This window comes from Panthera leo, chromosome B4 (genome assembly GCF_018350215.1).
Source record: "Panthera leo isolate Ple1 chromosome B4, P.leo_Ple1_pat1.1, whole genome shotgun sequence".
Lineage (NCBI taxonomy): Eukaryota > Metazoa > Chordata > Mammalia > Carnivora > Felidae > Panthera > Panthera leo.
This window is the reverse complement of record NC_056685.1, coordinates 10,801,891-10,817,806: the sequence shown is the minus strand read 5'-3', so window position 1 is coordinate 10,817,806 and position 15,916 is coordinate 10,801,891. Positions and strand designations below refer to the sequence as shown.

The 15,916-nt window shown below is 36.5% G+C and overlaps 1 protein-coding gene across 2 annotated transcripts in view; it reads left to right on the top strand.

Annotated features, from left to right (window-relative positions):
- UPF2 (UPF2 regulator of nonsense mediated mRNA decay) overlaps nucleotides 1-15,916 on the top strand; it is a 110,308-nt gene that overhangs the window by 77,417 nt on the left and 16,975 nt on the right. For both annotated transcript variants that reach the window (XM_042944864.1, XM_042944866.1), the window contains exons 15-19: nucleotides 1,321-1,504; nucleotides 7,367-7,506; nucleotides 10,752-10,856; nucleotides 11,157-11,255; nucleotides 14,207-14,374. In XM_042944864.1, the coding sequence (XP_042800798.1) occupies nucleotides 1,321-1,504; nucleotides 7,367-7,506; nucleotides 10,752-10,856; nucleotides 11,157-11,255; nucleotides 14,207-14,374 (696 nt within the window). The remainder of the gene's footprint in view (nucleotides 1-1,320; nucleotides 1,505-7,366; nucleotides 7,507-10,751; nucleotides 10,857-11,156; nucleotides 11,256-14,206; nucleotides 14,375-15,916) is intronic.

The window sequence follows — 15,916 nt, the reverse complement described above, 5'->3', positions numbered from 1 at the left end:
GGTGTTACTGAAATAAAGTACCAAAAGTACCATTCAATTCTATATGATCATTCCATTCTGTATAATCTTTTGTTAGTGTTTTCTTCCTTTATTTATTGGTGAAGAAAATAAATCTAAAACTATAATTTTTGAAGTATCAAAACTATCTCCACATAGTGGCTGGTGTTAGATGGGAGGTGAATACTCTCAGGGAAGAGCCGTTTGTTAACTTTGTTCTGCCACCGTACCTGTGCAGTAGAGGACGACATGTCACTCCCTTATTTTCTTAGTTGATAAGCAGAAAATTTGGAAATTTGAGAGTGAGATTGCCTGTTGTATGTAAGGACTATCTTAAGTTGGAGACCATCTGGTTTTGAAAACCAGAGATTTGCTACAAAATGTCACCTGTAACTATCATCATCAAAAGTAAACTCTCTTTCAGAAGTGTGTTCCTTATTTGCATTTACTCTGAAATCCTAGACTGAGAGAAAAAAGCCACTTAGAAATATCCAGGAGCAAAAAGAGACCAAAGTATTTTCCATACTGATTAGTCGGCAGAAATGTGTAGTAGGGTATACCTAGGAAATAACGAGTAAGGAGTGAGTGAGGCCGGGGAGATGAGGGCAGTGTGTTCTCCCAGGACAGAGGATGTACAGTGAAGTATGGGAAAGCCAGATGGAAAGTATCACCTGCAGCAGTGCTTCTAAACTTCAATATGAATATGCACCACCTACAGGTATTGTTAAAATGCAGATTGTGATTCATTCGGTCTGGGGTGGGGGGCCTCAGATTCTGCATTTCTGACAAGCTCCCACTTGAGGTCCACACTCAAACTGGAAGAGAATGAAAGCACCCAGAAGAATACCTGTTTATATACAAGCAAATTCTTGGGTTGTGCTTTTTAGTTAAACTAAATGTAGGAATTACAAAGTATGAAATCGAATGAAGGAACCAGGCTAGGAGAAGAAAGGAAGGATATCTAAACAGTGCCATATACACAGTGGATGTTCAATGAATGCTTGCTGATTAATGATTTTTTTGTATTTCAGAAACTGTATTTTCAGATACTTTAATTGACCTTTTAAAATTAAAATCAAAGCAGGTAGTATAGAGAAAATGATGAAAATGTATCAAAACTATGGCTTTGAATCTGGTTGTTTTGTAAAATCAGTATTTAAACCTGGTTTGGGAGTGGGGTTTCTGCCTTGTGTCAGTACCTAGAAATTTATTTGGTATTTTATTTATGATTTTAACTGGGTAACATCACAATACAGATTATTATTTGAAAGTATTTTGGTTGACAATTTCTTACTGCTAAATTTATTTTTCATTTGTTATCAGCGTTATGTTTGGTGGAAGAAAAGTTTGGAGGTTTGGACAAAAGACCATCCATTTCCTATTGACATAGATTACATGATCAGTGATACACTAGAACTGCTAAGACCAAAGATCAAACTCTGTAATTCTCTGGAAGAATCCATCAGGCAGGTACACGACTTGGAACGAGAATTCTTAATAAAACTAGGTAAGCAACTAATTAAAGAAAATGAAGATGATATTTGGCAGATTGTTTTTAGAATTTGCTTCGTATTATCAGTTTGCTTTTGTATACTTCCTATTTTCAGTGTTGAGTGTTACTTAATAGTGTTAGGTGAGACCTGAGTGGCATATTTGATTTCACTGAATAATCCCAAATTGGAGGAAAGCAGTCATGTAAGTAGGGATGGAAAAAAACACAATCCTGTTAGCCTTTCTTAATTTTAGGATTTTTGGTTGCTATAATACAAAGTACTTTTGATTAAAGCATCTCTTATATATACAGTATGTATGTATTTTCAACAGGTATTATTTCCTAAGACAACTTGGGCATGACACTGTAGGGAGGAGTATCTGTTAGAAGTTTGGAACTACCTTGTGGAATTTCAGACCTAATTCCCTGGGAGAGTTGTCTCTTTTTCTAAGGACTAGAGAAAATGTGAGAAATAATGTGGTACAGGAGACTTGGTCTATTTACTTTCTCCACATCCTTCTGCAACTATTCTGGAATAAGAGTTAGCTCTTGAACAGTTCCCACAAGGGACTAAATGAGCTGACTAACTTTGTCAGTGGAAATAACTGGAACGAGGTGTAGTCTTTCAAGTCTTGTTTGCTTGCTAATAGTTCTTAGCATGTTAGCATGTTTTAGTGTAGTCATTTCAAAGTGACATGCTTTTAGGCTATTAAGCTAGTGTTTTATTTCCTCCTAGCACTCAACCACCCGTATGTCTGTCGCCGAAAGATCCTTAAGCTTCACCAGTTACACTAATTGCATAAATTTACTATGTTGCATATATGAAAAACTACTTTTCATGGCAAAGCATTTGTGATTTTTTTTTTCCTTTAAAACTGTTTTTCTTATTATATCCAGCATTTTAATAGAATTTCTTTCTCTAAAGATCCGTCTTCCTTTGGAGAATATGATTACTGTTATCTAACTGAGCAGTATTTTTAAAGGTGCTACCGATTGTGTAACTATTGACTTTTCTACCACTCCACCCAGAAGGACATATGTGATTCTTTTGTTCTTTGAACTTTGTCCCAAGTCAGCACTTTTTTTTTCCTTTTCAGATTTCCAGTTGTATAAAATGGTCATTTCAAGCAAAGTACTTATTTATCTACTTATTTATTTCATTTATTTAACATGCTTTAATATAGTTAAGTCTTAGTCTTGTTTCCCAAAAACCTTCATGAATGGTTCTCTCTGTGTAGTGGGCATGAGATAGCACTAGTTTGACACCCAGTTTGATAGCAGCAAAGAGTGTGGTATGCTTTATCCTTTGTAGAGCAAAGGGTTAAATGAAAGGACCGCAAGCTTCTTTTGAGGGGTCTGTTCCTGTTTAGAATATGGCAAGGAAAAAATAGGCCACCATTTGTGAATGAAATTCTAAAGATGATGGCAACTGGAATCAATATGCTCCCAAGTCCCATTTTTCTCTTGCTTTAGAGTCTAAATATCAGGAAGAAGATGTACATGAATGAATCTATATTATATTATATAGATTATATTATATATATAATATATTATATATAATATATTATATAGATTTATATAATATATTTTATATATAATATAATCTATATAATATATTATATATATAATATAGATTATATTATATATAATATAATCTATATTATATATTATATGTTATATATAATATATAATATAGATTATATTATATTAAATCTGTACTTCCTATTGATAGATAATACAGTATCCTTGATAGTTTTTTTTTGTTTTCAAGCACTTTGTAAATTCTTTATTATTTTAACTTTATAACAACCCGATGTAAACCTAATAGTTAATGAGAAAGCACTACAAAATTCCCTAAGATTTTTAAGTCATTTTTAATATTATTAGAAGTAGTACTTATTCATGGCAGAAATCCTGAAAAATACCGAGAAAACAAAAATTACATATTCCATACATAAGAACAATCATGTGTTAACATTTTTTGGTACATGTTCTATTCTTTTGAAATTTTTTCATGTTTGTAGTTATATTATCGGATTTTTTTTTCTACCTAATACTTACGAAATTTCTTCCTGACATGAAATATTTTTCTAAGTCTTAATTTTTTTTTAAATTGGCTATATTCCTTTGTATGAATGTGCCATAATGTATTTAATCTTGTTGTTTGATACTTAGGCTGTTTCCAGTTTTACATTAGCATAAATAACATTTCTGTGTGATTTTTGTGTGCATCTTCGTTTTCTCAAGAAAGACATAGAATTATTGGCTCAGACATTCTCTTCCAGTTTAAGAACAAAAAACAAAGTGGTAATAGGCAATATAATTTAGTCAGGCATGGAAGTTGTAGACTGTATAATAATACAAGGAACAGAAATGAAGGAAACAGAAGTGAAAAAAAAGAAGACTCATGAGTAAATTATAAAGCCAACAGTGTATTTCATAAATGAGAAACAAATTCAGTAGAACAGAATAAAAGGCCTAGAAGCATCCCCAATTAAATATAAACTTATTTAGTGTATAATAAACTAGGAATCTTAAAAAATAGCATAAGGGCAACAGGTTGGCTTATAGGAGGAAAACTGATAGAGAGCCACATCTGATATCCTCAAACTCCAGATGGATTAAGGAGCTAAGTATTTTTAAAAAGTTTAAAAAGATATATGATTATCAAATATTTGGAGGTGTTAATTTTCCCAAATTCTAAAACAATTGAAGAAAGCACACACATGGCCACAGATCTGGGTGCTTAAAGCTTTTATACCATAGAAAAATAACTGAAATTAAAATGAGGACAGTTTGCTTGTCAGGTTTGTTTCACTTACATAAAGGGCACAGGCAAATTGGTAATAAATTAGAATATCCCAAAAAATAAATGAACATGATAAGGGAAGGCGGGGAGAGTAAGTGTTCTTACTGAGTGCTGCCTGATGCCAGAAATCAAAGACTGTGCTCTCTCTGACATGTTGAGTATGGGAAGAAATGCTCACTGGGGCGCCTGGGTGGCTCAGTCGGTTGGGCGGCTGACTTCGGCTCAGGTCATGATCTTGCGGTCCGTGAGTTCAAGCCCCGCATCGGGCTCTGTGCTGACAGCTCAGAGCCTGGAGCCTGTTTCAGATTCTGTGTCTCCCTCTCGCTGACCCTCCCCTGTTCATGCTCTGTCTCTCTCTGTCTCAAAAATAAATTAAAAAAACGTTAAAAAAAAAAATTAAAAAAAAAATTAAAAAAAAAAGAGAAATGCTCAACATGTCTAGTAAGCAGAGAAATATAAACTAAAGCAGTCTAAAAGGAAGTATTACAGTTAACTACTATCTCGGTTATGAGCAGGAAAACTGAGGCACCAAACAGCGTTTTATTGTTTGTCTTCTGTATTTTTATCCCTATGTCCTGTGGGTATACATTTTTATTTCATTGTTTATTTTAGATTGACGGTGTCCTCGGGGTCAGCAGTAGGATAGTTCATATATACTGTTTAGTAAATGCAAAATGTATTTATAAATTGCTTTTGAAACTGACTTGCAATGCAAATGCAAATGTGTTAAAAATAGTATGTATTTTTCTTAGAAATTAGTAGGAGTATGACTATCAAAACAAAGTGACTTACAAGTTATAGTTCTTCCCAACCTGCATGTTTTAAATGGCTGTAACAAAAGCGTAAAAATAGCCCGTGCCATGTGAATTTATCAGTACGTGATATTTTCACCGAGAATGTTTAGATTTAGACAGTCGTGGGGTGCCCAGGTGGCTCAGTCGGTTGAGTGTCCCACTCCAGCTCAGGTCATGATCTCACGGTTTCTGAGTTTGAGCTGTGCATTGGACTCACCGCTGTCAGTGTGGAGCCTGCTTCGGATCCTCTGTCCCGCTCTCTCTACCCCTCCCCCGCTCGCTCTCTCAAAAATAAACCTTGAAAGAATAGATTTAGACAGTCGTGACTTTAAATTTTTGCCTTTGATAACTTAATTTTTTTGTTTGTCTGTTTGAAAGAGACAGAGTGCGAGTAGGGGAGGGGCAGAGAGAGAGGGAGAGAGAATCCTAAGCAGGCCCTGCGACGCCAACGCATAGCCCAGTGCAGGGCTTGCAACCACAAAACCCCGAGATCATGACCCAAGCAGAAACCAAGAGTTGGATGCTTAACTGACCGAGCCACCCAGACACCCCTCTCTTTGATAACTTAGAGAACAGGGGCGCCTGGGTGGTTCAGTCGGTTAAGTGTCCGACTTCGGCTCAGGTCATGATTTCACAGTTGGTGAGTTTGAGCCCCGCGTCGGGCTCTGTGCTGACGGCTCGGAGCCTGGAGCCTGTTTCAGATTCTGTGTCTCCCTCTCTCTCTGCCCCTCCCCTGCTCATGCTCTGTCTCTCTCTGTCTCAAAAATAAATAAACATTAAAAAAAAAAAAAAAATTAAAAAAAAAAAACTTAGAGAACAGTCAAATATTGTTTCTTAAAGTCTGTATAAATGAATAAGGAAATAAATAAAATTTATATATGTAAAATCTAAATTTGTATCTGTGAAATCTAGTAAGTGATGAGAAAATAAGTATTTAAGTTAATGGATTCTCATTCTGAGACACCATCTTCTTTTCTCAGCATTAATTTTCCTTTCTCTCTGAGCATTATCCATCTTTTCTTAAATTTTATTTCCAAACTTGAATGTACCTACTTTAATCACTCTGTACACTCATATTTTTGTCAGTTCAGTTAACTTCTTAGACTTAAGACACTGGAATAATTTTTTTTACTTTTATTGGTTAGTTAATTATTGAAACTCTCTGAACTTCAACATTCCTCATAAAATGAAAGAGTTAAATCATTACATGGTTGCTAAAGTTTCTTTTTGCCCTAATCATCTAAGAGTCTGAATAAAGTATTTATTAAACACCTGTGTGTTTATCAATATATGGCCTCTGATAAGTTTTGAATGTATAAAACAAGGTCTTTGTAGTGAAGAGTCTTATAATCTGATGTCATGTTTTATGAAATCTTAGAAAAAATTCTACATGGTGTATTCTTAGATGAAAAGTGCCATGAGAAATTCTCCAAGAGCTTTAGGAGCAGATAGGAGGAAGAGTAATAGATTCAGGTACTCATTATGTGTATTCAGGAAGTAAAATTTAGACTGAACTTAGAGAATGTATAGGACTTGAAAGTACATAGTGAAGGATACTCTGCATTGAGAAGAGTATCTGATGAACAAGATTGCAAGATAGTATGCTTTGTGACAGAAGAGGCCCAGCTATAGGAGAAGGCTGGAGAGAGACAAGGGGAAAGTCAGATCAGATGAGGCATCTTGAAAGTAGAGAGAGTCGTTCGGAATTCCATTGTTAACTAAGAATTGACTAGGCAGTGAGATGTGACTGAACATAGGAGGTGGGAGCAAATTCAAGCCCAGGGGTTCCCTTAGGAGGAGAATGCTGTTACTGAGGAAAAAAAATTAAGCACTTTGGTGACACGCCTTTGGCTCCTTCCCTTAGTCTTAATTTGCAGACATTCAAATTGATAGCCAAATGTGATTTCTCTTACATGGTTGAGGCGGCATTTTATGTGCTAGTACTTTTTGACATGTTCATCTGAGATGGAGATAAACAGAAGCTGGAAAAAAAGTACACATATATTATTTGTGTGTGTGTGTGTACATATTATATATGTATTTATATATATATATGTTGGTTCATATATATAATGTATCATTGATTTTTTTGTTGAAATGAAGGTCTCTTTAGTTTGTAAAATGTTTCTCAAAATAATTTTAAATTGTATTCTTGTTTTACTATTCTGAGAAAATGGCTTTTGAGTCACTTTAATACATACTTCTAAATTAAGTGGTATAATATTGAAAATTTATCCTTTTTTATATACTTCTTCACTTTCTCCTCATTTCAAGGCCTAGTAAATGATAAAGATTCAAAAGAGTCTATGACGGAAGGAGAAAATCTTGAAGAGGATGAAGAAGAAGAAGAAGGAGGAGCTGAAACAGAAGAACAATCTGGAAATGAAAGTGAAGTAAATGACCCAGAAGAAGAGGTGATGACTTTTATTTATAGCAAATAGGTACATTTGTACAAGAGTATCTTGATTATTTGAGCCAAGATTTCCTTGAATGCATAAAATAAGATCTCCTTCCAACCTGCGAACTCTGAAAGTTTCCTGGGAAAGTAGATATAAATGATAAAAATTTAGAACTGGAATGTTTCTGTAATTGGTTTCCATATAATAGGTAGACATTACATTGTTCTTTTAAAAAATGAGGTTGTTGTAGAAACATTCAACCATATAATTTAAATTGGATTATTAAGTATTTTATAATAATAGAAGGAAATGAGTGTATCAGACCAATCTTATGGCTGCCTTTGGATTTTGCTACTACACCAGTTAGATAAACAGAATCTAATAAATTAAACAGCCTTAGTAAATGTGACTTCAAAGAGTGACTTGCGGGGCCCCTGGGGGGCTCAGTCGGTCGGGTGGCCAACTCAGCTCAGGTCACGATCTTGTGGTCTGTGAGTTCGAGCCCCGCGTCGAGCTCTGTGCTGACAGCTCGGAGCCTGGAGCCTGCTTCAGATTCTGTGTCTCCCTCTCTCTCTGTCCCTCCCCACTCATGCTCTGTCTTTCTTTGTCTCTCAAAAATAAATAAATATTAAAAAAAAAAAAAGTGAGTTGCTTTCCTATAAATTCCTCATTTGAAGAATTGGGATGTATTACATTTTCTTCACTAAATACATTTCCTCCTTTTAAAAAGTGAACTTGATAATTTTGAAAATTGTATCTTTAAAAAAAAAAATGTGTATTTATCTATTTTGAGAGAGAGAGAGTTTGAACAGGGGAGGGGCAGAGAGAGAGGGAGAGAGAGAATCCCAAGCAGGCACCACGCTGTCAGTGGCAGCCAGACATGGGGCTGGATCTTATAAACCGTGAGATCATGACCTGAGCCTAAATCAAGAGTCTGATGCTCAACCAGCTGAGCCACCCAGGCTGAAAGTTGTATGATTTTTAACCATTGCTTACTTTTCCAATTGCAGTTGAATATCATACATGATACAGTGTGTTTGCTAAGTGGAAAAAAACACAGTGTTCGGTCGGCATTGCATGAGCCTTGTCTGGGAGCAAAAGTGAGAGAGATGTGGTTTAATAAGTGAAGTTGCATAGTTTGCTTCTCCTCCCACTCAAGACCACCCTCTCCCATGGTTGCTCTCTGAGCATAGGGAGAACATTGTTAAAGAGAGAAAGCGGGTTGATTAATAGCAGTGAATAAGAAATTCTGCAACCGCTTGTTTCAGCTGAGAAAGAAAAGGGCTGGAGTTCACTCTTCAGACAAATTGTGCTCTTTGTTTTCATCTTGGTCCTCACTCCTTCAAGCTCCGCGTGGCATTTTGAAGTTCTCCCCAGCAGCTAACAACCAGAATATTTCCTCCTTAATATCAGCTACATAAATTAAAAATGACTTTCAAGATTAAGTAAATGTTCTTCTAAAATTTGAATTTTCTTTAGCATTTATACAATTTAGCAGGTTAAATACAAGATTTATCATTATAATAGCAATAATATTTATCGAGCATTCATTGTTCATAGTCACTTTTTTAAACACTGTATTTACATTACCATTTCTCATACCACCCTGTGAGGTAGGTGAGAAAATAAGGGACAAATAGGTGAATTTGCCCAAGATCTCAGAGTAGTAAGTGGTGAGCCAGTATTTGAACTCAGACGGTGTGACTGGTGCTGTGCTGACCCCTCCTGCTCTCCTTAGCCAGCTTAGATTTTGCAGTCCGTTCACTTCCAGATCCCACAGGTTATTATGTCGGTGTATAATAGGGATTAGGACAATGGGATTCTTGTCCAGCCTTTCGGTTTCAAAAGTTAATTAATCCATTGTGTTTGCCTGAGTTATAAAAAATAAAGGGTAAGGAGAAAAAGTTAATGCATTTTATTTTATTTTTTTTAATTTTGAAAGAGCACAGGCAGGGGAGGGACAGAGAGAGAGGGAGAGACAGAATCCCAAGCAGGCTCCATGCTGTCAGCGCGGAGCCCCACTTGGGGCTCAATCCCACAAACCGTGAGATCATCACCTGAGCCAAAATCGAGAGTCGGATGCTCAACTGACTGAGCCACCCAGGCACCCCAATGCATTTTAATTTAAGTGTTAAGAAATGATTAATTTTTTTCCAAGGGCAAATTTAAGAGCATCTCTATTGCAAATTTGGTTGTGAATTACAGACTTATGTTAAAAAAAAAAAAAGTTAATGCATTTGAAAAAAAGTAAATGCATTTCTGTACATTCCCAGAGTATTTCCACTTTAGAAACTCTATAAGTTTCCAGATACCAGTATAGTAAATTATAATACACTATTTGGATTTTTAAAATTGTTATGTTATTTCTCATTCACATTCATTGTCTTGGCAGAATGAGAAGATGCTGGATTTAGCGTAGTCTTTTTTTACACTTACAGAACCAAGTGAGAGTGAGTTATGTTGTTGGAAGTGAAAGGCTGCACAGATGGGGCACAACTGTGTGCTTTTGTATGTGTCTGCCCTTTTGAAATATCCTTTGGGGTTCTGTTAGTCTTCTGTTTGAAAGGAAATCTGGCTGATCGAAGAGCAGGTGGGGGCATTGACAAGAGAGGATGGGGAGAAGTGGTGAGGGGGAGTAGAATGTCTAGCTCCTGCTTAATAGGCAGTGTGTCCTTGGGCAAGTCACTTCCGAGCCTTAGTTTGTTCATGTATAACAATGGGGCGTGAGGTCTTATCCTGCCTTCTTAGAACTGGATAAAGCAAACAAAATGAAGTATGTGAGAACACCTTATAGGCTGTGGTGCTCTGTACAGTGTAGTGCTTTATAAATCTACTGTCCTTGCTTTCCACTGCTAACCAGGCTAAATTTGAACTATTTACTGACGTTCATTCCAGAGTTAGTTGAGTATTAAAGAACTACTATGAGAAACTCAGTCTCAAAACAGCCAGGGAGGAGGAATAACACAAAAGGTTCAGGAAGCTCATTCCTTTTGGAATTCAAGGAAAAGAGTTTCTACAAAGGATCTTTGTATTATTAGATCGGTGGAAGATAGTGAAATGGGTTTTCGGCTACTGGTGTGCATTAGTTTTCAGCTAATGTTGCCAGCTGACTTTGCCCTAAATTGTAGGCAAACCACATAAAAGGCTGGAACTTGAGAATAATGAACAATTATACAGAAATTTTTAAATCTTTTTAAGTAATGTAAAATATAGTAACCCTTTTCAAAATGTTTTAATCTTCTAATGTTATATAATTTCAGGAGGGTTCTGATAATGATGATGATGAGGGCGAGGAAGAAGAGGAAGAGAATACCGATTACCTTACAGATTCAAATAAAGAGAATGAAACAGATGAAGAAAATACTGTATGTATGGCTGAAAATTTGCTTTTGAGGTCACACAATATTTTCATTAGTATTTCAGTTTTAGCCACTGAAGTTGTGTTTCTTGTGATTACTGAAAAATATTCTTTTGGAAATTCATTTCAATTTGTTTTCCTATCTAAGTACCTTACTGTATTAACAGGTTTTTTTAAACATGTAGTGTTACACATTTTACTCACTTGTTCCTTGAGTTATGTTGAGCAAGTTATCCATACAAAAGACTCTGCCATCCAAAACTCTGGTTACAATTTGTGGTCTGATTTCTTGTTTTGTTTTAATAAGGAGGTAATGATTAAGGGAGGTGGACTTAAGCATGTACCTTGTGTGGAAGATGAGGACTTCATTCAAGCTCTGGATAAAATGATGCTGGAAAACCTTCAGGTACGAGCGGTTCCCCTCTTCCAGAGGGTCCTCTCCCTACAGGATACTGCAGCCCATTCAGTTGTGGTGGTTACAGGGGTCTCTACAGCTTAACATTTGCCTCTGCAGCAACAGTACAGTTTGCGTCTGCCAGTACTTCTTATACTTTTCCTGATGTGCACATTTCTCTGGGATACACTGGGGGGAAAATGTAGTTAATGTAGGACTTTGAACAGAGTAATTTCATTGTACCAGTCTGCCTTTTTTCTCTGAAGTCCTATCTCTGTTGCTAAGACCTTTTACTTCTAGTTTGTTTACAATTCAAACTTGGCCAAAGATCAGTATTTGGGGAAATTTAATACACTAAATTATTAAGCTTGATCTAAAATTTGAATAACTTGTCTATAAATATTTAGAGGAATATTGGTTATTTGATGTTTAAAGAAATTTTGTTTAATGTATTCTTGACATTAATACACTGGATTTTATAAAAAGCTCCATCTTCCCAGTGATATAGAATAATTATGAATAAACAAAATAGCTAGGAAACTTCTGGAAGCTGGCAGGTAAGATACTCAGTAAGACAATAAAACATTTTAAACACACAATAATAGATTGGCACAAGAATAAATGGATTAATGAAATAGGAAAGTCCAAAATCGACCTAAAACATGACAATTTAATAATATGGCAAAGACAACACTGCAAGTCAATTGAGGGAAAATGTATTATTCAATGGATTGTCAGTAAAAATAAAGCTGGATTTCTATTTTATATCCACACCGGAATTAACTGCAAACTTATCAGAAATCTTAATAATTGTGGAGACTGTTGATTATTGCATTAAGACTTCACCTTCTTCATACAGTGCTGTCAGACACTATTAGTATTGCTACATTTCAGTTAAAGCCACAGTAAGGCCACAAGAGTAGTAGTGGCGTAGTCTGTTTTCAGCCATCTTGCCCTATTGCTTTCTAGCCCAGAATGCCACGAGAAATGCCAGACCAGAAACAGACTGTATAATGCAGGGTAACGGCTGTATTATATCAGCAGGTCCCACACCGGTGAGGACAAATGAATGACCCAGGGTTTTTTTTGTTGTTGATTGAAACAATAAAGTCATGCTAGAGCTCACTGATAATCAAAAGATAAGCAGATTAAGAAGAACCTTTTTATCAGATCATCAGATACTAAGATGCGAAAAGTGATACTACCCATTGTGGTTAAGTATGGGTAAATATCTGTATTTGGAATATGTAAATCAGTCCATCTTTTTTAGAGAGAAACTTAGTAAACCTAGCAAATAGGCATGGCTTTTGATCTAAAAGTCCACCCTTAACTAATTTTCACCCAAGTATATGAAGTTAAATATATAAAGATGTCATACTGTAATGGGGAAATAGGTTTAGTAGAGAACCAATTATATAAATAAGAGAATATCCATATAATTAGCTCTGTATATACTCAACACAAAGATGCCCATTATATAGAATCAAAAAGAAGAAAAACGTATATAGTGAAGAACAGTATGCATAGATGGAGCTTGTGTGTACATGTGTGTTACTAATATTTTCAAGAAAAATGTGGAGAACACGCCCCATTGATACTGGTTGTTGTTCCTTGAAGCGTGGTGAGGGAGGGGTTGGTATGGAGACACTGGCTGATGCATTTTTGTATTTAAATAATTTACAAAGAGAATATGTTCATTTTATAATCAGAAAAAAAAGTTAATTTACAAATAAAGATTGATCTAACATGATCCTTTGAAATTTTAAGTAAAAAAGTCTTTGTAAATCTTATGAATCTGGGAGAGCGTCAAGCAAATTCTACAAATTGGAACTTATAAACAATAAGACCTTACCCCTTTATTACCATTTTATTTGATTTAGGTCTCTTGCAAATATGGAGCCTATATCAAAGGCTATTTAAATTGTGGTAAAGCATTTTCAAAACCTTCATGGCCTGTTAGCATTACCTGCTTAGATTTGAAGAATTACATTCAGCTCTTTCCTCATTTGTGCTCCATTCAGCAAATACAGAAAATTACGTGCTGTTTCCAAAATGCACCATGCTGTTTCATGTCCTTGCTTTTGGACCTGTCCTCCCCTTCGTAAACTCCCTCTGTATCCCCCAGACTGCTCTGCTGCCATCTGCTTACAAGAAGTCTTATGAAGCCTTAAAGACATTCTCAGACGTCCCAGTTTTGTTTAGTCTTTTGTGAAGTTTCAGCATCCACCCACTCCTAGCCAGGCCTATATAGTCACTTCACCCCAACACAGGTTATACATGACTTGGATGAATTGTAATTAATTTATTTCTCTATCCTAATTAACAGTTTTTGAGCTCTTTGAGGATAGAGACTGTCTTTTTAGTATTAGTATCTCAAGTAATAAGCCCAACGCACAAGTCTTCACTGAAGGTTTGTTTAAATAATTGATTAATAAATCCAGTGTCAATCTTGAAAACTTGATATTAACAAACAAAGTTAATCTGAACAGTAATAGATTCCATTCATTCCTAAATATTAATTGAGCACCTGCAGTATTTAAAACACCACTAGGGTATTTAAAACACCAGGGAAAGGGTATTCAGTGCCGAACCCCACCAGTCTGGTGGAGGATTGTCACAGAGAAGCAGACACTTGTGACACATGAGAAGTATGAAGGAAGATATGTGGTGCGGGTATGCACTTCAGGAGCATGCGGAGTCAGGAGAACCTACAGCATTGTGTGTTTGAGCTGCACCGGTAAACAGAGCCAGTCACTGGGGACTTGCACAGGTCTTCCCAGCCATACGTAAGAGGTGGGGGCAGAGGAGGGGGCGCCTCTGTCTCAGCTGCCCGTCAGGTTACTTTGGCTCTAATGATGATTGTGTTTTAAGAAATAATGGCACTGAATGAATTGTTCAGTTTATGTTTACATATATCCCTGTGTACGTTGGAGTATTTATATTTTTTCATTTCTATCTTTAAGCAACGAAGTGGCGAATCTGTTAAAGTGCACCAACTTGATGTTGCTATTCCTTTGCATCTCAAAAGCCAGCTGAGGAAAGGGCCACCACTCGGTGGTGGGGAGGGAGAGGCGGAGTCTGCAGACACTATGCCCTTTGTCATGTTAACAAGAAAAGGCAATAAACAACAGGTAAGAAACTGGCCACCACAGGTGATTGTTACTTATCAAGTGTAAGCAATAACTTTGTTTTATAGGTTGTAAGTTATGTTTTGCCTATAAGAGGAGAAGAGTTGGAAACATGTAAAGTATTCAGTGGTAGGGGCGCCTGGGTGGCTCAGTTGGTTAAGCATCCAACTTCATCTCAGGTCATGATCTCACGATTCATGAATTCAAGCCCTGCGTTGGGCTCTGTGCCACAGTTTGGAGCCTGGAGCCACTTCAGATTCTGTCTCCTTCTCTGTTCCTCCCCTGCTCGCACTCTGTCTCTCTCTCTCTCTCTCTCTCTCTCTCTCTCTCACACACACACAAAGATTAAAAATAAAGAAATAAAGTATTCAGTGTAGAAGTAATTTTATTTTTTATTATGTATAGAAGACACAGCTGACTTCTTTTGAATGTATTTTTTTTCTAAAATTTTTTTGTTAACGTGTATTCATTTTTGAGAGACAGAGAGAGACTGAGCGCAAATGGGTGGGGCAGAGAGAGAGGGAGACACAGAATCTGAAGCAGGATCCAGGCTCTGAGCTGTTAGCACAGAGCCTGATGCAGGGCTCAAACTCATGAACCGCGAGGTCATGACCCGAGCTGAAGCCAGACATTTAACTGACTGAGCCACCAGGCACTCCATTGAATGGATATTTTTTCTTTCTTTCTTTCTTTTTATTTATTCTTTAAAAGGAAAGGACATTTAAATTTTGAATTCATATGTATTTGTTAGAATATATAAATCCCTTGACTTTCAGGAGGAAGGTTTCATAAGTAAACTCAGGGTAGGAAAGGAAAGGAGGGTGATGACAGATGCATCTCAAGAAAATGTTCCGTGGTTAAGATTTTTCTTGAAAATCATTGTTTTTGACCCCTAATCCTTCTCCATTCTCCTTATACTGCTTCCTCCTTGTTTCCCATGTCTTACAGATGGCCCTCAAAATCATTTCCCTGACCACTAAGCTGTTAGTTTAGGGATTCATACTTTGGTTCATACATTCATTCATCAAATATTATTGAGCATCTCGTATGTGCCAAATACTGTTCTAGGTGCTGAGGCTATGGTGATAAATAAAAGTCCCTGCCCTTGTGAGCTCACATCTTGCTAAGGTTGACAAATGTATTTGTAAGGAGTGAAAAATACTATGAAGAAAATAAAGCCCAACTCTCAGACTCAACTCTAGGATATATCACATATTACTAATTCTCTAAGAGTTTTTTCACATTTCAACATTTCTGAAATCAAGCTGCCTCTTAGCGTTTATAACTGGCAGCATTTTTTTCTGTTTTAGTGATTTGTGATATAATGGTGTATCTTACAATTAATGGACCGTCAGATTCTACGAAATATGGCAGCCACCACAACTTAGAGACGAGTTGAATGCCTGGCTTCCATATTCATTCACACAGTCACATAACAGGTAATTGTTGTTCACTTGCTGTGTACCAGGCACTGCCCCGGGTGCAGAAAGTACAACTGTCACTAGAGTTCCTTCTCTCTTGGGAGCTTTCATTCTGGTGCTGGGA